The following is a 19593-nucleotide window of genomic DNA, read 5'->3' as shown; positions in this document are numbered from 1 at the left end:
GGACTGAGGGGTCCCGGGTTTGATTCCGGCCAAGGGCACATGCCTGGGTTGCGGGCTTGATCCCCAGTGGGGGGCGTGTGGGAGACAGCCGATCCGTGATCCGCTCTCATCAATGATGTTTCTATCTCTCTCTCCTCCCTTCCTCTCTGAAATCAATAAAGAAATATATTTAAAAAAACAACAACAACAACAAAAAAAACCACAGCACATCCCCGCCCCCATCATCTGGCTGATGAATAGCCTACTGTGGGGAAATTCCAGAAAAAAGGTCCTATATGTGTCTCTATTGCCCAAGTAATGTCTGGAGACACCCACCCTACAAGTAACATATCCAGAAAAGTAAAAACCGCCCTATTGCTGCCTCATTACCTGCGGAATGATCACAGGCTTTATCATACTTCCTCTACAGGCCAAATTAAGTGTTTTATAACAGCTACTTCCTGAAATACTGGCAGCCGTCCTTAGAACAAGAAAAAACTGTACATCTAATCAGAAACGCTATAAACAAGGCTGAGACAAAACACACAATCCTCCCCACGAACAGCATCAGCCTGCATCCACACTAGTACTAAAGATCAGGAAAGCATTAAAGTGGCTTCCCTGAAGGTCTGGAGAGAGTGAGTGTACCCAAAACCACACTGGGGTGGGTGGGCCCAGGTGGGTGGGCCCATCCGCTAAATTGGATGTTTCCCACACACCCTCATCAACCATCAGAACGGAGAAGAGTTGAAACAGGGCAGACTTACGTGCTCTTTCATCGCATTAGCCACGGTTTGTGACATCATGATGCAGCAGAGGACAGAGACGAGAATGAAGTAGAGGGCATACATGAAGCGGGTACTCCGGGACTGTCGGATCTTGGGGCAACAGCCACAGCAGAGAGAGCAGCCAGCAGTCCCACAGCAGCAGGCCAACTGAAAAAGAAACACAGAACATCCTCTTAAAGCCACTGCTTTACAAGCCTGATACCCACAGCCCTCTGCGGGTCAACCTTTCAGCCACCATTTTTCTGAGCCATCCTGCCCATAGAGCATGCTGGAACAGTTTAGTATGTGAACAAAGCCTTCCGCAGAATGGGTCTAAGGATGTCTTTCATGATAAGCATTAAGGCCTGGGAGATGCCCAATAATTAAACAGAAAAAGCACAATTCACCTGAAGCACTATAATCATTACTCTTCGGCAAAATAAAGATTTCCGGGATCAGCTAAAAGCAAAGGAGGCCAAGAACTAGAAAAAGGCCAAAGTGAGGTGAGGAGAACATGAAAGACAGGGAATCGGGCCCAAGAAAAGGACTTGTCAAAATCCATGAGCAGAAGAATGAGTTGTATGAGCACCCAGGCACATGCTAGGATGTAAAGGCTATGTATGCTCACACCATCCTCCTCTGCAGGAAATAATGGGAGGGTCCAACTTGAAGCTCACAGGGAATAGATGCCTCTTACCCACGCAGTATTGACCACAGCTTCACGCCCCTAATGGAAGCTCTCAGGCTATTGTGCGGGGCATGGGCGCAGAGGAGCAGAGAGCTTCTCTGTACCACCAATAGCACACACACCTTTTATTTGGGGAAACCAGCTTTTTTTTTTTTTTTTAATCTCTGATTGGGCTTTATTGGCAACCATACATTATTTGGGGATACTAAACAAAATATGGATTAAGTTTCCAGGTTTGGGTCTGATGCTAATTTTTTTTTTTTCTTTTCAAAGACTATTTTTTAGAATAGCTTTAGGTTAACAATAAAACTGAGAAGGCAGTACAGATTTCTCATATTGACTCTTACTCCCATACATGCATAGCCTCCCCCATTTATTAATATTACTTACAAGAATGGTACTTTGCTGTTGTTGTTGTTAACACAGATGAACCTACACTGATACATCACTATCACCCAAAGACCATGGTTCACCTTAGGGTTCACTGTATAGTCAGTCAGTGGGTTGGGACAGATGTAAAATGATGCATATCCATCATTATAATATCAGACAGTGTATTTCCACTGCTCTAAAAGGAAACTACATCTTTAGTAAAGCATAGGGCAATAGCCCTAGCTGGTTTGGCTCCGTGGATAGAGCATCAGCCTGCGGACTGAAGGGTTTGATTCCCACCAAGGGCACATGTCCATGTTGCAGGCTCAATCCCCAGTAGGGGGCGTGCAGGATGCAGCCAATTAATGATTCCCTCTCAACATTGATGTTTCTATCTCTCCCTCTCTGAAATCAATAAAGATATATTAAAAAAAAAAAAAAAGCATAGGGCAATAGAGCGTAGTGTGGTTAAAAGCTCAAGCTATGAGCCACACTGCCTGAGTACGGGGCTTGCTTGGGTCTGCCACCCACTACTAATTCTGAACCATGAGCAAGTTACTAACCCCTTTTAAGACTTAATCATTTATAAAGTGGTAACAATATTTATGCTTATGCTGTGGTCTCTTGGACCTAATCAGACACACCTGGTGTCAGGGAGGGATTTCTACAAAAGAGATGATTATAAACTGCAAATAACAACTAAACCTATATACAGTACAGTACAGGCTATATAAAACCTACAACCTAACAATTCAGTCTCTTGATAATGATTTGGAAGGAAGTTCAAGACCTGGCACAGCTGCAAAACAAGCATCAATTAGAATGCCACACTATAAACATCACTTACAATGAGAAGAGATCATAGGTCAACAGGTATGACACCGGCTGTAATCACAGGATGTTAAGACAGATCTTGGAAATGTCGTTTCCCAAGTTATTTCATCTACTTCATGAAACCGCCATTGTTTGAGCCCCTGGACATTCTGCACTATATCATTATTTTAAATTTTTGCTAATGTACTCTCTCCACCTTCGTTCAGTTTCCCAAGCCATCTTCCTCAAAAGACTCTTTTTGCTTCATAATGTTAGGCCACTGCTTTGTAAGATTATTCTACTTGGGCTGAACTAACAGGCCACACAAGTAGGACCCCAACACCTCGGCCTGTGTGGTATTCTTACAGATCACCTTCCTTTACAGTTCACTCCCTCATGTCTTCTCTCTGCGCCCTGCCTCCCTCCTCCTCAGCCTTCCAAATTCTTTCTCAACTATCTCCTTCATTGGTTGCTACCTCTTTAGTTCTGTGGTCTTAGATAACCAGTCTTACTGTATGTCAAATTCAAATGCAATCTATTTTGGAAAATATATATTTTTAAACACTCTCCTGTTCCATGATAGAACTTTGCCACAGCAGAATCAACATTTAACCTTAATATCTCCACAGAAGAGAAACAGACACATACATAATGTAAGCCTAACTGGTCATTTAAAGACAGATAAACAGTGACAGAGAGATGTGATTATGGAAAATGTGAAAAGAAAGTCATGCTGTTTTAATCTTATTCTATTACTAAAGTCAGGCGGCATACTATGGATCTGACTTTTCAAACTTCCTTACTTACACCTTCACTCTCTATATAATTCTATGGTATGATTGACAGATAGGCAGATATACTAGTACATATATACACACATGTATATTTTAAAATCCAATAGCCTTTTTCTAGTAGTTATTTATCAAAGCAAACTATGCCAACAACCAAGGGAACAAGTGCATTATCTTTAGCTAAAAAAAAACACTAATATACACAAGTAGAAACTCAAACCAGCATCCATAAAAGAAATGTTATATTAGCCTCTAAAAAAATCTCACAGCCCTGCTGATTTACCACTTCTTTCTGGAAAAGCAAAATTTAGAATAAAAGAGGCTCACACCCAGCCCCTGCCACTTATGGCTTTTTCACTCTATGTCACTCTCCTAATCCTCACTTTCAAAACTGGAATAATTCCTGGCCAGCCTAACCTCCAGGGCTGTCACAAGCTTGAAGAGAAGTGCCAGTGTCTTTCTTGCTCAGAGGGCCAAAACTTTTCACTGAACAAGTCAGGGTTTAATAAACAAATAAATGTAGAACACCAAGAGTGAACCCTATGAACTTTGGATAATAATATGTCACTATACTAGTAGGTTCAGCAATTGTAACAAATGTACCACTCTGGCAAGGAGTGTGGATAAGGAGGGAGGACTGTGCGCGTGTGGGGCAGGGGATATATGGGGAATCTCTGTACCTTCCTCAATTTTGCTGTGAACTAAAACTGCCCTAAAAGTTAAAGTCTATTTAAAAATAACAACAACATGCCCAGTTAGCGTGGCTCAGTGATTGAGCGTGGACCTAGGAACCGGGAGGTCACAGTTCAATTCCTGGTCAGGGCACATGCCCGGGATGCGGGCTCGAGTCCCCGTGTGGACGTGCAGGAGGCAGCCGATTCATGATTCCCTCTCATCATGGATGTTTCTATCTCTCTCTCCCTCTTCCTTCCTCTCTGAAATCAATTAAAAAAGAAAAATAAAACAATAAAAATAACAACAGAGAAATGAGCAAAACTGTGTCCATTAATGCCTCAATACATGGATGCTGAATGAAAAGTGTACAGTAAAGTCATAATGGCAACATTCCTCAAAGGGCTGGCCAACCCCATCCCACAGGGCCATGTGCACAAGTCCTGTGCCACACTCTGAATTTCTCACACCAGCATTACATCACCAAGTATTAGGGCTTTAATTTGTAGGTACCGCACACTCTCCAGTTCCACAAGAAATTATTATGCACTCTGGAAGGACACAAGACAATCTCTTTGGAGGCCAAAGCTTGCAATTTCTCTACAAGCTCACCCTGCATGTATACTTACACAGGGGCAGAGATTCAGATGTGAGGTTATTCACTAAAAGCATGGAAACAGTCTTATTCCCCAGATACACAGGGGACCAGATACATGAATTATGGGCTAGCTACACAATACAATGTAGTTAAAAGAGTAAGTCAGTGTTCTGGGCTGAACTGAGTTATCTTCCCCACCCACACGCTCCCCAAATTCACATGTTGAAGTCCTAACCCCCAGTATCTCTGACTATTTGAATATAGGATCCTTAATAACATAATTAAGATTAAAAAAGGCCATTGGAGTGGGCCCTAATCCAATATGACCGATGTCCTTGGAAGACAAGATCAGGACACAGACACACAGAAAAACCACGAGGACACGGAGAAGACGACCATCTGCCAGCTAAGGAGAGAGATCTCAAAAGAGACCAAGTCTTCAACTCCTTTATTTGAGACGTTTAGCCTCCAGAACTGTGAGAGATTAAATTTCTGTTGTTTAAGCCACTCAGCCTACATACTTTGTTATGGCCGCCCAGCAAACTAACACAGTCATTATGCTCTGATATTTTATATACCCATGCATGTGGGGAGGAAAAGAAGACACCTCCTTCTCACTGTTCTACTCTCTGCTTGTGTGTTTTCTATGTGCATGTACTACTGCTATAACTTTCAAAAGAAAGAAAAAGACTAAGTAAAGCAACTAAGTTTGATGATATGATATAAAAGCATTTGCAAATGTGGCACTGACTCACGGGATTTATTTTTCTTTCTGAAGAAGCTTCCCCTCCCCATAGTGGCAAAGAAAAATATCAAAGAGCCCTTCACACCTCCCTCTAGCTAACTTCCTCTGAAAGAGCAACAGCTTGAGTAGCCAAGGCTTTTTTCTAAGAAATTTGTCCTTGCCAGGGCAGAGTCTAAATGAAAGGATGAGCCACTGCTTGCTGCCACCTGGAGCTGGGCCTCACCCCAAGTGTTATTTTTCCTTCTCCTGTCTAAGGATCCCGACAACACACACACACACACACACACACACACACACACACACACAGACACACACACACACAGACACACACACACACACACACACACACACACACCACAATAATTAAATATTGGTCTCCCTCCCTGTCCTCCCCACTGGCCTTGGACACAGACAGTTCTTCTAAGCCAGGGAATGTGAGGAAATGATACAAAAACATGAGCTAGGGCTGGTAGTAACTTCCAAGTTCCGCTACTGTCAACTTAGAAAACACAATTCGTTTATTACTTAGACAGCGGTCGCCAACCTTTCGGACCTCATGGACCACCAGTGGTCCGCGGACCACCGGCTGGCAACCGCTGACCTAGAGCTCCCAGGCAACAACACCAACGGGAAAGAGCAAAGAATCAGGACGAAAGCCCGATGTCATCATCAGTGTGAGCATACACACACCATGTTATTCATAAGAGTCCCCCTCTCTCCATCGGTCTTATTCTCACAGGGCCAAGAGGCTTGGTTGGCTACCAGGTTATTAAAGCCACAGGGACCAGGAGGGGATAACTGGGGGAAGAGCAAAGGTCTGAGAACCTGAGGACCTGGATTCCAACTCTGTGGCTCTGGTAACTCCTTCCCCTCTCTGGGTCTTGGTTTTCCTCGCTTGTAAACTGAGGAAGCCTAGGTGGCAAACAGTAGATGGTGGGGAAATAGGTTTCATCTTACATTCAACTCGTTGTGGCATCCTGGAACGCTGTGCTGGGTTCCAAGGCTGAATGGTTCAGCAGGGAAAAAGCAATGGTCAGCAGGTACCATCTGCCAGAGACATGGTGGCATCCATGCAAGAGGTGATCTGACATCCCCACCATCCATAAATGCTTAGATGTTGAAAAACAAACTGTAAGAGGCAAGCACACTGAGTTAACCCCAAAGCGAGAAAGAAAGAAAGAAAAGAGGAAAATCAATAAAAAAAGAGAAAAACTGGACAGTAGAGCAGTCAAAAGCTCTCCAAGCGTCTCACAGGAACTGTGAGCATCACTCTAATTGCTTCATGGTCTCCGTTCTGTCAGGTAGAGCTCACACAGCAGTGAGAGAACTCGTTCATGACGATGGCCCAGGCATCCCATGAAGTCATGCTCTCTTGGCTCCACTTAGGCAGGCGGCAAAGTACATAGGACATTCTGTCACAAGAACCACCCCAAATGTGGGTCACATTTTTTTTGTTTCAATGCTTTCGTTTTTGGGTGTGTGAATTCCTCAGCAATGTGGAAACCATTCATCAAAAAGACATATTCCTCGAGGGTTGTAGAGAGCCAAGCTGGCTTTAGGACGTCTAAACTCAGTCCAAACTGCAAAAGGAAAGAAATCTTCAAATCTGGCACCGCCCTTCATTCAGTCCCTTTTCCTGACTTGGAAAAACAGGATCACTAGCAGAACTGAGGAAAGACAGAAGAGATTTTTTTAAACTACATTAATTATAGTACTGTTCCTAATAAATGGGGCGGGGGGAGGAGCAGTGAGGAAGTTCCTCAAAAATAAAAGCTGTTGAAGCTATTAGAAGCAGAACCCAGGTGTTTCTGGGCATGCTGGGGGATTATAATATCAAGGAAATTTAAGAAAAACATGATTAAAGACATAAAATTGGGTTCAAAATTTTTCATTAAACAGTGCTCTTGATAGGGGCAAAAACAGAATGTTGGGGAACCAGCTAGAATTGTAAGAAATAATAATCATGCTCTGTTAACCGTGATTGTTTTGTTCTGATTAGAGAAGGCACATTCTAAATGCAGCCCATCCTCCCCATTTGGAGCTGCCTATTATCATGGAAAGATTAACAACTTTGCTGCAGAAACCAGAATCGCCAGCCCTTTGAAGACCCCAGCCCTCTGCTTACCTGTTAACTGCCCATTTGGCATACCCTTTGGCTACTTCCCCATGTAGTATTTGTCCTTCTGCCCAATATAAGCAGCGGGCTTATGGGGAGAGGCAGAGCAGATTGTGGATGACCTGCTGGCAGTATTGGAATAAACGCTCATATATGATTCAGCCCTGTCTCTGCTTAATTGGGTCAAATAGTGACAGGCAACACGACCCATTGATTGTCTGGTTACACTCCCTATACTTTAATGATATTTAGATTTCCATATCTTTCAGTAACATCCCACTTTCCTTCTTTCTCCTCCGAGGCTTTGTTATTACCTATGAATCACGTGTGGTCAGCAGAGAGGTGATAAATAATTGATTCTACTTGGATAGCAACATTCATTTTAAGTTCTAGATTCCACAACCAACATTTTGCAGATCATTCTCCTCACTCCAAGCTCAGAAACAGCTTCCCATTGGCATACAGACTTTTCCCCCACCACAACAGAAAGGCAGCGGTGGTAAATTAGCAACTCTTGTTCCCACCCCCCTCCGTGGTGCCAAGTGCTACCCTTCACTGGTGGTTATGCAAGGAACTGATGACACTTGAAAGCCAGGAGAACAAAAACACACCATTCCTCTGCCCCACAAAGGATTACCCCCCTGCACCACACAGGGTTGCAGGTAGTCCCTAATTCACAAAACGATTGTTTCCTAAAACTCAGCACATATTATATACTGTGTGAGTGAGTTGGTTTGTATGAGCTTACAGTGGATATCTCCCTACAAAAGAGTATTCAGCCACCTATTAAAGCTTACTTAACCCACAGTATTAGCTAACAACAATGGACACTTAGTAATTAATCTCTCACTCTCTGCAAGGCACAAAAAATATTATTATTAGCCATTATATCACCTCCACTTTACAGAGCTGAGACAGAGGCTCAGAGAGGTTGGGCAACTTAAGGTCAGAAGAAAGCTGGCAAGTAGCATAAAGATGGTGAACAGGACAGAGCACCGACCTGAAACTCTGGTTGCCTACAGAGGGGAGACTGGCTGTGTGAGGAGAAGGTAGGAGGGGAAGCAGTTTTTCTCTTTTGTCCTTGAGTGTACAGTAAGCAATCAACAAACATCTGGAGAAGGCATCTCCCTTTTTGGGCTCCTTCCTCTCTCCCAGGCAACTCTGGTCTCAGTGGACCTGGGTGACCTCTATTAGAGCTCTGCCCCAAGCAGCTGAACCACCCCAATCACCCAGCTCCCTACCTCACCATCAAGTCCCACCCCACATTAAAAGCCCTATTCCTAATCCTGTGAAAATAACAAGATCATCCATTCACTCAACTATTATTATATGACATACCTACTGTTTGCAGTGTTAATTCCTAGGAATGCAGCAATAAGAGACCTTGTTTCTCCCCTCACTAAACAAGAATACAAAGGTATACATAAGAATGACCATCTATGTTGTTTAAAAGAGAGAAAGGAAACCTGGATGTTCCATGAAAGAGTAATGATCACTGAAATTGCGGTACATACACATTATTGAATACATATGTAATGATACAGATTGTACAGAAAAATTCACTGTCAAGATGTCCACACTGTGTTAACTAGAAATAGTTAATAACACAAGAGTATAGAGTACAATAGCATTTGGGGTAAAAATATAACATGACATAGATTAGCAATAACAACAAAAAGCAATCTAGAAGGATATCCCAGGATGTCAACAGTAGTGAACAGAGTTGTAGGATTACAAGTGACATGCTTTTCTGTATTTTCTGAACAAGCACACATCTTATCATTAGGAAAGCACTAAAATTTTCTATTTTGGAACAAAACAAAGCCACATCCCTGTTCTATCTCCTATTTGGTAAGCATTCCAATACTTGTTAAATCAATCAGCCAATGAGAAATGAAATCCACTTCAGTTGTGATTGGTAGAAAACAGCCACAGTGAACTATCATTCTAACTACAGCATAAAACTAGAAAATTTATGTCCTGGGCTGGCAGCTCAGTTGGTTAGAGCATTCATTATCCCAAAACGGCAAGTTTGAGGGTTTGATCCCCAGTCAGGGCACATGCAACAATCAACCTATGGGTGTTTAAATAAGTGAAACAACAAATCGATGTTTCTCTCTCTCTCCCTCTCTCCAATAAAAAGTTTTTAAAAACTAGAAAATGTTTACTGTACTCTACCTTTAAAAATGGGAATTTTTTTTGTTTTTTTTAACACAATAAAAAATAAAAATTCTTTAACTCCTGTAATATTTTTAGTTTTATTTATATAAATAAACATTTACTTGGTAGAATTTAAAACAAATAAACATAAAATGAGAAAAATTAAACCACTACCTATAAGTCCAAGGAGTTGAGCAAGCTATATATTTGCCCAACCCAGAAATTAGCTCAGTTTCTTACATTTTTCTCTTTTGAGTTTAAAGAATCCCTTAAAACTCCAAGGTTTTCACAGTCATTCCCAAAATTGTGGCAGCAGGATTCTGGGGGTTTGTCAGAAAGGAGGTTCTGACAGGTGGTTTCTCACACAGGTTCCAACATTCCAGAACATGTTAGTTTCCACAATCAACAGCATTTCCATGAAAAGCAAAGTCAAGGGTCAGTGTCCTTCCTTAAAGGACACTTAGTACCCAGAGGGTCCAAGTCTGAAACGGGCAAAGACAGGCTGTGAGCACACACAGACTGACCAGGGGCTGGGACAAAACCAGTTCCCCCGGTGCGGAGTCCCTTTCTCACGAGGTTAGGGTTACTTTCAGCACCAAGGAATGTTGACCAAGTTCTCTGTTCTCAGACAGCATTGGATTCTTTGAAGCATTCCATCACACCACCCTCCACATGGGATGTATTTTAGCAGGTTTAAGGTTAAAAGGTAAACTAACTCCACTTTCAACAGAAAACAAACATTCCTGGGAGATCACTTAGAGCAGGTTGACAATCTCAGCACCATGACATTGGGGGCCCTGTAATTCTTTGTTGGGGGCTGTCCTGTGCACGCATCCTTGGTCTCCACCTACAAAATGCCTCTACCACCATCCCCTCCTCCTCTGCCTCATAGATGGTGACCATCAGAAATGTCTCAGACAACTGCCCGCCCCGTCTGTTGAGAACCACTGATTTGGAGGTTAACCTCTAAATCAACCCTTTGCACTCGCTTGCTTTTTTCTCGATTCCTTTATTCTATTCGGGATTTAATTTTTTAAATACCCCAGATTTTACAAAGTGTGGCAGTAGAATAAAAAACTGGAGTTTCTTTTCATACAAACTTATTTATTTGGATTTTTTTATATTTCAAATTATTGATACATTCAAAGAGTATAAAAAGCTGCTACCGATGCTAACCGTGTCGAGTCACACTCGACATCCGAGTGCAAATTAAGAGCAAGAGCTATGGAGTCAGGCTGTCTAGGTTCACACCCAACCTCAAACACTACCTGATGGTGCAGCCTTGGACCAATTCCCTAGGTCTCAGTTACCTCGTTTGTAAAATGGGAATAAAAAAATACCTACTTCAGGGTTTAATGAGACAATTCAGGCAAAGTTCTCAGCATAGAGCCTAACAAAGGGTACACCTCCTCCTCCCACCCCCACCCCCAAAAAAGCCGGTTGTTATCATCTGCATCACAGTCCTCTCCCTCCTTCCCAGAGATGCCCATTCTCTTCAGTCCATCAAGTCAACATGGAAAGAAGATGGGGGAGGGGATCAAGCATTAATGCCCGATTTATAAGTTTTTTTCATTTTCTGCTCAAAAATGCATCTGTTGAAGGAAAACACTTCTAGAAACAAAATTCCTAAGAGCTGAACCCAAGAGAGCATCCTAGCCACTTGGGGAAAAGTTCCATGCGTTTGGAACTACATGCCCAAAAGCTAAAGCCATCTGTATGTCCAAGGAGCGAACAAGCAGTCCGAACACTCATTTGCACCCACGAAAGCCACAAATACCTGCCGCAGAACAGGGCTGAGAAAGAGGAGGTAAGCGAGTTCTAGAGGAGGAAAAAACAGGTGTAAGAACACGAAGTCTTGAAATGCAAAATAGAAAAGTCTAGGATGTGGGAAGAGAAGTGCTTATTAGGTTTAAATCATTTTTTAAAGTGAGTTTTAAAGTTCCTCATTGAAACAAGGAGGGAAACAATAGTACTTGTTTAACTTTATAAGAACTTAACAACAAGCAGTTAACGAAACACAAAACCCCACATTTGCCTGATTGGGTCATGGAGATCATGCAGTAATGGAAAAATCTGCCACGCCCCTTCCGAGAGGTGCTTTATGGCAGCCCAACCCCTGCCAAGCCTCAGAATGCTTCACAGCCTGGCCAGAGAGCCAACCCCCCGCTACATCCAAGCGTGTGCTCTGGGACAGGGATGTGGGGATGAGAAACTGTCCTCTGCCCTCCTAGGCTCTTTCTGCTGTTCTAACTACATTGACATGAGACAGATTAGATCAACAAGAGAAAATAACCAACTTTTATTACATACCTCCACACAGGAGGGGTTCAGAGACAGAAAGTTAGAGTGAGGTATACATGGCATCTGAGCTGAGGATGAGGTAAGGAGGCGCCTTGGGGCTTCCGAGGGGGGGAAGGCAGTAATTTGCAGGATGATAAGAGGAGCAGATGTTCAGTAATGAGAAGTCTGCCCTATCCCATAGATAGGTCATAAAAAGTTATTTCTGGTGGTAACTGACATTATGGGGAAGCCCCCCAATTTAAATCTTGAAAGGAGAGGTAAAAGTTTATATTGGGGCCACAGGGTCTCGATTGCCTTCAGCTCAAAAGGATCCACATGCCAAAGTAGCACATCTGGGGGGCCTGGTCTGGACCCCTTCAGAGAACAGATGTGAGCCATGTCACCGGCTCAGACAGTGTGAGCAGGGAGGATCCCAGAGCTCAGCTGGGCCAGTAATTTCGAGTGGTTAGCAGTGCACTAAGGAGTCAAATTCTATGTGCAACTCCAATGCATAAAACATATGGATGCACTATGATACTACAAACCCATATACAACCAATATTTATCCAGTGTTTACTAGTGACCAGGCACTGTCTAGGACAGTGATGGCGAACCTATGACACGCGTGTCAGCACTGACACGCGTAGCCATTTCTGATGGCACGCGGCCGCTGAGGTTTATTAAATACAATTATATATAACAATTATGCAATTATGTTATTTAAACTATAACTATCGCGAAGTAATGTTTTTTTCCTCAAAGTGACACACAACCCGAGTTATGGCTCAGTTTTTTGGCGAAGTATGACACACCAAGCTCAAAAAGGTTGCCCATCACTGGTCTAGGAGATAGTAGTACAGTCCCTGTCCTCATAAAACTTATATCCTAGTGAATTTCTATCCTAAAACTCAGCATCCCAAAATTCTACCCAAACAGAAACCCGCCACAGCACCTAATCGGAGACTCAGGATGGTTAGGTGACTTGGCTCCAAACAAATCCAGGGATGAGCATCCATGGGCCAGCAAAATACACACCAGTTGAAACAACTCAGCAATGTGGAGGAAGGATGAGCTAATAAATAACTGAGCCTTTGGTTCTCACGCTTCTGCTATCTATAGTGCAATAAACTAACAGACAATCCAAACATCTAAATGAAGTCATCTTAAGTAGGTTTAAACGATGCTCTGTTGACCCTAGTAAGAAGGTAGTGAATGTCTGTGTCCTATTGCATTGTAAAAGGTTTCCATCTCAACACAGTTAAAATGAAAGGCTGGCCACAATGAGTCAACCCTAGGATGACCATAAAACCGAATGCTCCGGAACATACAGCGTAGGGGTGGTAAATGCTCGACTTCCTTGATGTATCTACCTCCCTCCTTGTGAAAAGCAGAGAGCAACAACGCCCCTCCTCCCAACCCACATACAAGGTCAATTGCTGATCAGTCTCCCTCCCCACAGCACAGAAGGGTGTCCCTCTTCTGACCCACTGCCTGGTGACAAGGCACCTCTTTGAAGGGCAGTCTAGCTCCCGTGGTTCCATGCAAGGACGCAGTCAGGATTTCACATCATCCTATTTTTTTTTTAAAGATTTTAAAATTGACTTTTAGAGAGAGAGGAAGAGAGAGAAACATCAATCTGATGGGCTACCTCCTGCATGCCCCTACCAGGAATGGAGCCTGCAACCTGGGTATGTGCCCTAACCAGGAATTGAACCAGCCAACCGAAAGCCACACTGGCCAGGTCTAATCCTATTCCTTTTCATGCACACAAATGCCCAATAAAAGATGACGCTTCAAACTTGTTTTCACATAAATGAATAGATAAATTGGAAACAAATGGCAGGCAACGGGCCGGGTCTGGTAAATCCATGGCCCTAAGTGGGTGTCGCGGACGCGGACGGCACGGCAGGAGCAGGAAGGAAGGGGAGAGGGAGGGAAAGCCCACATTCACTTAGACCCCTGTTCCTCCTGGGGAAACACGGGACTGACGAAGACTCCGACAGGGTCACCCTCACCCCTCCCTGTAATGCACTCCATCCTTCCAGATGAAAGCCTGGTGGCCACATGAAATGCCGGGCTTAACAGCTCTTGCTTGGAGCTGAAGTAACAACAGCACTATTTTCCTACAGCTGAGGAAACACTTTCTCACAGTTAATTTCACCCTTCATCAGCCCCCAAAACAGCAGGAAGCCTTCTTTCCAGCCTCCTCTCCTTTCATCCTTGAAAGTTATCTCCTCCCATCTCGGCTTGAAGAGGAAGGAATGAAGAGGTCTGTGCCTTTCCCAAGCAAATGTCCGCAGGCAATTCCCTTTTACAACTGAAGCCCTGCCAGAGGCCCTGTGGAGTTTACAGCACCCCCTCGATCCTGTTCCGACCAGGTCCTCATGACGAAGCCGGCCGCACAAACCCTGGGCAGCACTGGTGAGGATGCCTGGATTCAGGTACGGGCTGCCTCTGTGGCACCAGCTGGCAGGCAACGATCACACACATGCACTCCCCCCTGCAAGTCACGCCAACTTGAGAAACTTCCTGTGAATGTTCTTAAACTACATTTACAAAAGGAACGAGAGCCAAATGAAGGAGCCCAAGAAACATTTTTTTTTTCCTATCAAAATACCAACAGAAATGAAAATATTCTTACCTGGGGGCCCTCCACCCCAACTTTCATTTTTTTTATTCATCGGGGCATTGCCTATGCAACCGAGATGGGTGGGCAGAGGGGAGTCTAAAGAGAGCTTTCCCCTGAGGCATTCTTTTTAAGGAAATACGCCACTCCGGTTGGGAGTGGTATTCCCTTTGCTTTTTAAAACTATAAATATAGTGCTCTTCTATCAGCCCTAGACTGTGAAGACCAGCACCCAACATCAAAAGCAAACACAATGGACCACAAAGCCAGGCTGATGCACAAACTAAATGAGCTGCTATTGGTAAACAGGCCAAAGGGGTAGGCAGTTCAGGAAATGAGCCTTAATTACAGTTATTTGTTCAATCAAACCTAGCATTTCTCAGTCCGGCTTCAGGGAGTGGATGTTGGACTGAGCAGATGGCTCCTTTGAAGCCTCTGTCTTGCTCTCCTTCTTTCCCTCAGAGCCCCCCAGGGGCAGGAAGCAGGTTGGGGCCTGGGCAGAGCTGGCAGGCAGCCTTGACCCTCCAAGGGAAGAAAGAAATCAGACAGCCCTGGGCCTGAACTCCCAGACAGGAAGCTGGGGGGGTTGGGGGGACAATACAGTAGGAAGTAACTAAAAAGTCTTTCTGGACCTTGACTTGGTGGTGGTGGGAGGAGGAAGCCTGGGGAGACCAGAGCTTGCTTTAGTGAGGAGAGCAGGTCTGGCAGGAATGTGGGTGTGAACCCAGCCCGGAGGAGGGGATAGGAAAAGTGGAGCCAGGCCCCCAAAGAGACCAGCCCAGAGCAAAACAAAAGCAGAAATCTCTTCGCAGCAAAAGCAGAGAGCACTGGGCAAATTCTCAAGTCCCTTTCCAGGTGTGGTTCATGGGGCAGGGGCAGGGGCACCACTGGGGGCCTGTCAGGGCCCAGCCCAGCCCTACTGACTCAGAATTGGAATCTGCATTTTTTAAGCTCCCGAGGTATCGATGGCTGGTTCAAACTTGTACTCAAACTCGGGCCTTGCAGGGCCTTCTCTTCTGAGTATCCGGTATCTGAAACACGTCCAACAGCAGGTGCAGGTATGTATTCAGAATGCACCTTTAGACAGTCCTGTGTTTAAAGAGGACATCCCACACACCTAACAGCAAGTTTCCCTAGCTCTTTATATTCAGGATTCCTCAGCGATGACAAAAGTAAAAGCAAGTTTCCCGTGGGATCAAACACGACTTCAATGACACAAGAAAAGGGAATGACACAATGAAAAAGATGTCTTTACATAATTTAATATGAAAAAATGCTAAATAGAAACTTCCTTGGGGCAAGATAAATACACTAAAATCTCAACCAGAGTTGTGAAGTTATATGATCTTTTTCTTTATCATGTCCTGGTTTTTGCAAGTTTTCAACATTAGCATGAATTTCATAACAAGTTTTCTAAATTAAGAGAAAATGTTAATGGTTGAAAAATCAAAGAGTAGAAATCTTCTGATCCAGAGAAAAGTAAAAAGCTCATTTAATTTGCTACCCTCCACATGGGTTATGACCTTCTATTTTATTTATAAAATTCATTTTGTTAGGGTGCATTAAATAACAAGACAACCTTGGCAAAATCAAAGAATATCAAAAGAAATACCATAAGTTGAGTTTCAAGGATAGCTTCAATGAAAATGGCCCCAACCCCACTCTCTGGGGAACATCCTAATGTCCTGTAAGAAGAATCACCGCACCAAGCAACCATGGCTGGGGCACTGTTTTCAGCTGATTTCTCAGTGGCAGGGCAAAGCTTTCCTAATCCACTATCTTTAGCCATTACCTCTCATCAACACCAGCAAGTTTGGGGCCCACAAGGGAACAAGAATTTGTGGTATGGTAGTCCCTGAACACAGATTTTACTTGTAAGAACAAAACTGGGCCCACATGGGAACAAGACCCAAAACTGCTCCAACCCAGTAGTCCTTATACCCTGCTACTTTATCACTCCTCTGCCACATGCTGGACCAAGGGGTCCATCGCTGATATTAAGCCATGGTAAATTTCTCCTATTTGCAGGAACAAAATCTAACCGTTATTTTCTGCATTCTTGATGCTCTGGAGCGACTGCCCCTCCCAGGGCTAGCTAATTCCTAGGGAGAGCAAATTATTCCCTGTGAGTATACCTTTCATGCGCAAACCAACCAATCCAGGGCCCATATTCTGGACCACCTCTTCTGCCTGGTTCTTCCATGCTAGGAGGTAATAATTCTCTGCCCTAACCATCCCAGGACCAGATACCAGACAACTAAAAACCATCCTTATACTGCAGAGCCTATTGAAATTATCTATAAAATCATATCTGGTTCATATCACTAACGTTCGCATGATAATGAGTAAGAAGCACCATGCTGCACTGGCCGGTGTGGCTCAGTTGGTTGGGCATCACCCTGTGCACCGGGAGGTCACCAGTTCCATTCCTGGCCAGGGCACATGCCTGGTTTCAGGCTCAATCCTGTGGGGAGCATGTAGGAGGCAGCCAATCGATGTTGCGCCCTCACATCGATGTTTCTTTCTCTCTCTCCCTTTCCCATCCTTTCTCTCTGAAAAAAATCAATAAACTATTAATTTAAGAAAAAAGAAAAATATCATTCTTTACATAGAGAACAAATTTGAAAATCAATGTTCTAATCAAATTAAATTTTATAGACTAAATTCCTGGTATCCATAATCATGCAGAATAACTCGAAATAAAGTTGCTACTTAAAATTCTAGAGCAAGAAAACAAACAAACAAAAAACAAAAAAAAACCCACTAAGATTGAACCTTTGATGATACAACATCGGACTAGAAAGTAAGAAGGGCCTGATGGCAGGTATTTTGCCAATGTCCAGTCTTCCCAAAGACGCAAGGAAGAAATTGGAGAAAATGGAGTAAAATAGACAGCAGAAACAATAGTACTGACAAGTTTGTAGAAACACAATTTATTGAGCACCTCTTATATACAACATATACTTTACTAGATTCTTTATATACATTATAGAGTTGAATCATAATCCTATGTTATTATCACCAACCTCTATTCTAGATGAGAGAGTTGATCAAATAACAAAGACCTCCTAAGTCAATTTTCCCCCTACTTTTGTAATGTTTACTTATCAGTGCAATGCTTTTTTTTGGAGGGAGGAGGGCAGGAACTAAATACTGCCCCTACTAGTCTACACAATGCCTTTCTGAAAATTAGGAAAAGACTGCCCTGGCCAGTATGGCTCAGTGGGTTGGAGCATTACCTCATGCATCAAAAGGTTCGATCCCAGGTCAGGGCACATGCCTAGGTTGCCAGTTCGATCCTGGGAGGCAACTGATCAATGTTTTTCTCATATATCAATGTTCCTCTCTCTCTCTCTCTCTCTCTCTCTCCCCCCCCCTCCCCCCACTCTCTCTAAAATCAGTAAAACATATCCTCCGGTGAGGATTAAAATAAAAGAAGAAAAAGGCACAGCTTGAGTAAGCAACCAGGAACTGGATTTCAGCTCTGCCTGCCCTCTCAGCTGACCTGTGCGGTACACAAACTGTGCAACCTTACGTGGCAGTCCTAGCTTCCCTACGCTGCCTCCCGACCTGCTTAATCCTCCTGTCCGGATTAAGTTCCTGTTATAAACTTTCTTAACTCTACCAAATTCATCACAATTGGAATTAGGCATCTTGGGAAGATTTATTTAAAATCTGTCCCCTGCCCTAGACTCCATAGTCCATCAAGGAAAAGACCATCCATCTTGTTCTAGGCTGTGGCCCCCATGCTAGCCTGGTGCCTGCAACAAAGCGAGTGCTCCATAAATATCTGTTAGCCAATCCAGGAGTTTGTTGTCTACCAGAAGAAATAGGGCTCTTATTGAAATAACTGGCCTGGGGTGGACAGGCACAGCTAAATGAATGGTGCATGGTGCGGTCCCAAAGAGAGAGATGTGACTTCTAGCTGAGGTCACCCGAAAATGCTCATGGAAGAAGTGGTGTTTGTTTTTTCTTTCTTTCTTTTCTTTCTTTCTTTCTTTCTTTCTCTTTCTCTCTCTTTCCTTCCTTCCTTCCTTCCTTTCCTTCCTTCCTTCCTTCCTTCCTTTCTTTCTTTCTTTCTTTTTTTATTATTGAAGCCAAATGTCTGGCACCAACCAAAGACAAATATAAAAACATTCCCCCAAAAAACACAAAACATTTCTACCATCTAAGAGGAGGCATTTGCTTCTTGATTGTTCTCTTTGTGTTTTAAAGATTATAATGGCAGGCATGCCCATTTATGGGATTAGGAAATTGTGTGAGTTCTATGCTCCAGGGGCCTGGAACCTAACTTCATACACATGAGCTGAACCCTTTGCTGAGGCTTGCACTTCCCTCACGATACTACACTCTTCCATCCTCACGCTTCCACCAGTCTTCACAAACTTCCTGTTGTTCTAACCTGATAACCACTGTACATGATGGGCAGGGAGGGTAGTGTTATTCCTGCCAATACAGAGATGAATGTGAAACCTGGATACGTTACCTTACTTTCGGAACTCATTCTAGTTCATTCTAACACAGCCCCTGCAAGGGGAAGAGTAATGAAAGCAAACCCTTAAGAGGGCAAAGAGAGGGTGGAGACGGGTAACACTAGAAAAGACCAAGACAGCAGCTTTGCTACCTCAATGCTGCTTTGCCCAAGGTTACATTGTGTTGCAAGTGTTATATGCACACGCATATGTGTCATGCATACACACATGCGCATAAATGTACACCCAAGAAGAGCAAATAAAGCTCCAGAGACAGAACAAAGCCCCAGAGCCCCAGCCCTACTTCAAAGTGTCAAACTGTGCAGCAAGTCCCACAATTTAAGAAGGGAGAAAATTATATGCTGTGCTGCCATTGAAACACCAAAAAATTAAAGATGGGAGTGTCTTAGGCAGCCAGAAGATCCTTCTACCCGTAGTCATTATAAATAATAGTAACCTACCATTTCTCAAATACTTCCTCTGTATCAAAGCACTAACTAGGGTGCTTCCAAGA

The 19593-nt window shown here is 43.6% G+C and overlaps 1 protein-coding gene across 4 annotated transcripts in view; it reads right to left on the bottom strand.

The window, feature by feature from the left end:
- The window catches only part of SERINC5 (serine incorporator 5), a 98387-nt gene that overhangs the window by 49163 nt on the left and 29631 nt on the right, over window positions 1-19593 (bottom strand). For 2 of the 4 annotated variants that reach the window (XM_054715120.1, XM_054715121.1), the window contains exons 2-3: window positions 6383-6554; window positions 747-914 (exon numbers count right to left, since the gene is read on the bottom strand). In XM_054715120.1, coding sequence (XP_054571095.1) covers window positions 747-914; window positions 6383-6529 — 315 coding nt within the window. In that variant the 5' untranslated portion in view covers window positions 6530-6554. The remainder of the gene's footprint in view (window positions 1-746; window positions 915-6382; window positions 6555-19593) is intronic. The other 2 variants (XM_008161983.3, XM_054715122.1) reach the window with 1 other exon arrangement.

The sequence above is a fragment of the Eptesicus fuscus genome, chromosome 4 (genome assembly GCF_027574615.1).
Source record: "Eptesicus fuscus isolate TK198812 chromosome 4, DD_ASM_mEF_20220401, whole genome shotgun sequence".
Taxonomy (NCBI): domain Eukaryota; kingdom Metazoa; phylum Chordata; class Mammalia; order Chiroptera; family Vespertilionidae; genus Eptesicus; species Eptesicus fuscus.
Note: the sequence above shows the minus strand (reverse complement) of the source record. Positions and strands in the feature narration are given on the sequence as shown.